Source organism: Sitodiplosis mosellana, unplaced genomic scaffold (genome assembly GCF_009176505.1).
Source record: "Sitodiplosis mosellana isolate CC-2019 unplaced genomic scaffold, AAFC_SMos_1.0 Smas_scaffold_1677, whole genome shotgun sequence".
NCBI lineage: Eukaryota > Metazoa > Arthropoda > Insecta > Diptera > Cecidomyiidae > Sitodiplosis > Sitodiplosis mosellana.
This window is the reverse complement of record NW_022596919.1, coordinates 1-5,566: the sequence shown is the minus strand read 5'-3', so window position 1 is coordinate 5,566 and position 5,566 is coordinate 1. Positions and strand designations below refer to the sequence as shown.

The 5,566-nt window shown below is 42.1% G+C and overlaps 1 protein-coding gene across 1 annotated transcript; it reads right to left on the bottom strand.

Moving 5' to 3' along the window:
* Positions 1-246: 246 nt before the first annotated feature.
* Positions 247-2,487, bottom strand: LOC129571218 (uncharacterized protein K02A2.6-like). Its single transcript, XM_055450989.1, has one exon. The coding sequence runs from the start codon at positions 2,485-2,487 to the stop codon at positions 247-249; it is 2,241 nt and encodes a 746-aa protein (XP_055306964.1).
* Between the last annotated feature and the right edge of the window lie 3,079 nt (positions 2,488-5,566).

Genomic DNA, 5,566 nt, shown 5'->3' with positions numbered 1-5,566 from the left:
GCAAAATTGCCATATTGGAAATTATCAGGAACACCGTATTGGTATCTGTAATAGTCAGTGAAACACGTCTGCTTTTGTCGGTGGTTATGTATGAACTACTCTTTATTGACAGTGACATTTCTCATGTTGTCGGCAACCAGTGTTGCCACTACACTACATTACTCTCTTCTTTTTAAATTGATTTAATTTAATTTAGTAAAATGAATAAGTTGAAATCGGTAAATGCAATGTAATTTCATTCCGGTGTTACATCTTCTTGAATTGCTTTGGTTGCACAAAATCCTGATAGTAGCTGGGCGTCGAGCGTTTTCGTGACGATGTTCTGGTCGCTGGTCGCAATTGCTGTGTCGATGATGACGGTGATGTTTCAGCTGGCGGCGTTGATTCGATTGCCGATGATGGAGGCTGTAAAGGGATCTCGGAATGCTCGGGAATCTTTTTCACATGCGCTACATTTCGCCGGTATTGTTTTCCTGTGCCGGAATGTACCACGATCACTTCCGAACCCATGCGCTTGGCTACTGTGTGAATAACCGGCTCAAAAGCAGTATCAAGCTTGTTCGACACAATTTGTCTTTTTACTATCACCTCATCTCCTTCTTTGAGATCATTTGCTTGAGCATGACGTTTGCGGTCGGCATATTCTTTTCCTTTCTGTTTCATCTCCGCATCTCGATCTCTCACTTCATTGTCTCCTCTTCCAATATGTTGATCGATCGATGGCAACTTGTCACGAATATTCCGATTGAACATTAATTCTGCTGGTGTTTTCAATGTCGTCGAATGAGGGGTTGACCGATACATTAGTAAGTACTTTTGCAGATCATCTTGCCAATTTCCTTTTTCGCTCTGGCAGATGGATAATCGCTTCAACAACGAACGGTTTTGACGCTCAACCTCCCCATTTTGCTGTGGCCAGTAAGGTGTGGTGCTGATCAAAGTGATATTATTCACCCGGCAATATTGTTTGAATTCCTCGCTTACGAGTTGACGACCATTATCTGCATGTATCGACAGTGGCAATCCAAACCGAGCAAAAATGCGTTCAAGTCGTTTTATGGTCTCACTCGAATCAATTTTCGTCATAATTTCCACCTCTTTGAATCGACTATAGTAGTCAATAACTACAAATATGTAGTGACCTGATGGCAATGGTCCGAGAAAATCGATCGCTAGATGTTGCCACGGTGCCGACGGCAATTCAGTTCTTCTAAGCGGTTCAGGTGCGGATGGTGCGCTAACCAGCAGGCACCCACGGCATTTCTTAACATATTCCTCTGTCTGAATGTCCATTTTCGGCCACCACACTTTTGCTCTCAATCGGCGCTTCATTACAGTCATGCCGGGGTGGCCTTCGTGAGCTAGTTCCAGTGCTTTTCCGCGAAAAATTTGTGGCATAACAATTCGTGTTCCACGCAACAAAATATTACCAGCAAAACATAGCTCTAAACGAAAAAGTTTGAATGCCGATGCCGAATTCGACCATTCTCCCTCATACAACGCCTCTTTGACTGCTTGAATTTCACTGTCATTCATTGATGCCTCAGAAATTTCATCTAGTTTGATTGCTTTCGGTTCGGCGTGTGCCACGATCCATCGAATGTATTGCTCAGTTTCATCGCTATCCCTTATTGCTGGTATGTTCATCTGCCTCAGTAATCGTGATAGTGGATCAGCAATGTTTGTTTTTCCGGGCTTGTATATTACTTTGAATTTATACGACATCAATCGCATCACCCATCGTTCAATTCGTGCGCATGGTTTTGATTTCGGTGCGAACAACGTTTCGAGTGCCTTATGGTCCGTGATTAGTTCAAATTCACGTCCATACAAATAATATGTAAAACGTTCGACGGCCCATACCAAGGCAAGTGCTTCCTTCTCCGTTTGAGCATAGTTAAGCTCCGGCTCGGTCAAGCTACGGCTCGCGTATGCTATGATTCGGTTTTCTCCCTTTTGGATTTGTGTTAAAACCGCACCTAATCCGACTGGGCTAGCATCAGCTACGAGTTGCGTTCGACATTTTATGTTATAATATCCGAGTGTCACAGTGTCGGCCAATCTGTCTTTAAATGCATGGAAAGCTAGTTGTTGTTCTCGGCCCCAAACGAATCGCACTCCTTTCTTTGTGAGCCGGCGCAATGGCTCGCTAATCGTTGCCAAATTCGGGATAAATTTTCCTACATAGTTGACCAATCCAATAAAACTTCGAACCTCTTCCGCGTTCTTAGGTGGTCGGAATTCTTTCACCGCTTTGACTTTATCTTCCTTCGGTTTGATGCCCGATTCTGATAAGATATGGCCATAAAATTCGACTGTTGTGACGCCAAATTTGCATTTGGTTTTATTTAGCGTTATACCGAATTGACGAATGCGATCAAAAACTTTTCTAAGTCGTAAATCATGTAGTTCTTTTGTTGATGCAAAAACCACTATATCGTCGATATAGATCAACACACCCTCACAGCCGCTTAAAATCTGTTCCATCAACTTTTGAAATATTTCCGGTGCACAATTTATGCCGAACATGAGACGGGTGTACCGAAACAGTCCTTTTCTGGTCATGAATGTTGTTATTTCTCGTGACTGTTCGGAAATTTCCACCTAAAACAAATTTACAAACTTTCAGTTAAAAGCGATACTTCTCTTTCTTTCAATTTCCACACAAAATCATAATAAATAGACATTCCGTTTTTCCTTATTATTATTTTTAATTTTCTTTTTTTTTCAAATACTCATAGAAATTCTTCTCTCTTTTCCTCTCTTTACATTAAAATTCCATTTCTTTATTTCTTTCTTCTTCTTCTTTTTTTTTTAAATATCTTTCGAACGCCAAATGTCTATTTTATGTTTTATGATAAACAAAATCAAACGTGACAGGCCGGCAAGGCAATAAAGCAACTAAACCTGATGGTACGCCTGCTTTACATCAAGCTTCGAAAACCATTTGGCCTCACTCAGATGTGGTAGAAAATCGTCCATTGTGGGTAGCGGGTGATTCTCTCGTTCTACCGCTAAATTGGCACGCCGCATGTCAACACAAATACGTACATCATTTTCGCCTTTCGGTGCAACCACCAATGGAGACACCCATTTAGACACGCCATGCACTTGCTCGATAATTCCTTGACCAACCATTTGTTCAATTCGTTCATCCACCAGTTTTTCCAATGCCACCGGTACTCGTCGGTATGGCTGAGCTACAGGCTTTACATTGGCCAGTATTGGAATATCAATCGTCACACCTTTGATTTTTCCAAGTGGCTTCCGGTCAGTTCCGTTCGCATCGATCGCATTGACATTGCTCACATTTTTCGGCTCAACATTGTCTCCGATTTTCAGTATTCCCAGTGCTTTGGCGGTCCGATACCCGAGCAACACCTCTCCAGGCTCATTTGCAACATAAAATTTGGCCAATTTCTCGCTCGTTGCCGTTTTAACAACTGCTTCGATCATTCCGATGAACTTCAATGTGTGTGCACCATAACTTCTGAAATTAATGCCAACTTCATTTTGCCGGTGTGTAGTGACAATATTCTTGGCTTTCCAATCGAGCCACGACGCTTTGTCAACAACGTTTCGCTTCGTACCCGAGTCAACGATTACTTCAACATCGATACCGCCAATTGTCACCCACATTTTGTTGTACTTTTCGCCCGTGGCATCATCATCGGAATCCATCATGAAAATGTCATCATATTCGTTTCCAATGCCCTTTTCATTGAACTTTGATTCGGTCTCAATCACGTGCACATCTTCTGGCTTTACTTTCTTGCTCGATTGTTCATCGTTCGATGCATCACTTTTCCATTTGCCAACAAAACGTTTCTGGCCACCCGATTCACGGCGAAAACAGCACCGAGAGAAATGATCCTTCCGACCACAGTGATGGCATGTTTTTCCTCTTGCCGGACAATTATCATCAGATGCCTTGTGGCCTTTCGTTCCACATCGACCGCACACAATACCAAAATTCGTGCGTTTATTCGGTATCACATTTCGACGGCCCGTGAACTTTCGTTTCGAATTGATATTGCACACACCTTCTTCTTTTTGTTCATCCGCTGCCACCGAATTGGTGTCTGTGAACGTTGCTTCTTTCTCAAACGTTTTCTGTTGTTTAGCGACTACCTCGAAAATTCGTGCCATCTTTACAATCCGTTCCAACTCGTCATCACCACGTTCCAATATTTTGCGTCGCAACACATCCGAATGGCAACCGCTTGTGATTTGATCGCGGATGTTTCCATCGAGCTGATCGCCAAAGTCGCAGCGCTCGGCTTGCTCACGCAACCGCATTATGAACATATCAATTCGTTCGCCTTTGCTTTGTTTCAACGTTCTGAACACATGCCGTTCGTACGAAATGTTCTGTTTCGGTTCGAAAAATTCACATAGCTTAGCCACTGCTTGCTCATATTCATCCTGTGGCTGAGCTTTAACGTAACCCGTAGCCAACGGACCCTTTTGTGCAATCTCAACAGTTTCTTTTTCAGGCAATGAATAATAGACCGATTGAACTTTTGGACCGGCATAGTGCAACATCCAATTCAATTTCTCTTCGGCGTTCTCCATCGAATTTGCTTGTGCAAAAATTTCATAGCCACGCAACCAAATTTTCCAATCACCGCCGCAATTTCCATCAGTCTTGAATTCAAACGGCGGAGGTCCATCTGTCATTCGTGTTCGCTGCATGTCTGAAATACATAAACAAAACATCAGCATAATTCACGACAACATTACATTCGATATTTGGTTCAACAAATTTTTTTTTTTTTTTTTTTTTTTCACTTTGGTTTCACATAATGAATCACCGATGCGACGGTCGCTTGTTCTCAATCAACAAAATCTCATGCAAATGTGTCATCAACGTCTCAGTGTGCTCAGATACAGTGTAACAATGCATCGCATTGTTTACCGCTATCTCTGATATACACGCACACAACATGTTTTCGCGCGTCTGGTGGCGTCGCTCAGTAGAGTCATTATTCCATCTCTTTCGCTCTCGTGGCAAACTGTGCCGATCGTTTGTTCGTTTGTTTTGTCTCTGATTTTCATTCTCTTCTTCTTCTTTTCGATCGCAACGCAATTCCAACCGCTTTCTCTTTTTTTTTTTTAACCCTTTTCCATGTTCATGCCATCAACGCATTATTTCAGTCGCGAATTTCAACATATTTCACAATTCAAGCGACAATTTCAACATATTTCACAGCTCTATCAGTTTTACTTGAACAGACGCTATTTCATTTGTTTATTTCGAAATAAACAATGCACCATCCATCGTGCACTGGCTCCATTTCACAGACGCCCTTTTGTTGTTCCATCGTTCGAACAATCAATTTCAATTTCAACATATTTATCGCTCAGAATTTCGTTCTTCGCCGATATCAACTTATTTATCGCGGAAAATTTCACTTTTACGCCGATTTCCATTTTATACTTACTCCTGTTGTGAATGCGTTGTTATGATTTCTTCTTTTCCTTTTTCGTACGCAGATCCGTTTTGCCTTCGTCGCCAATGTAATAGTCAGTGAAACACGTCTGCTTTTGTCGGTGGTTATGTATG

Coding starts and splice junctions, on each gene's coding strand:
- LOC129571218 (XM_055450989.1), bottom strand. CDS start 2,487: ATGGAACAGATTTTAAGCGGCTGTGAGGGTGTGTTGATCTATATCGAC.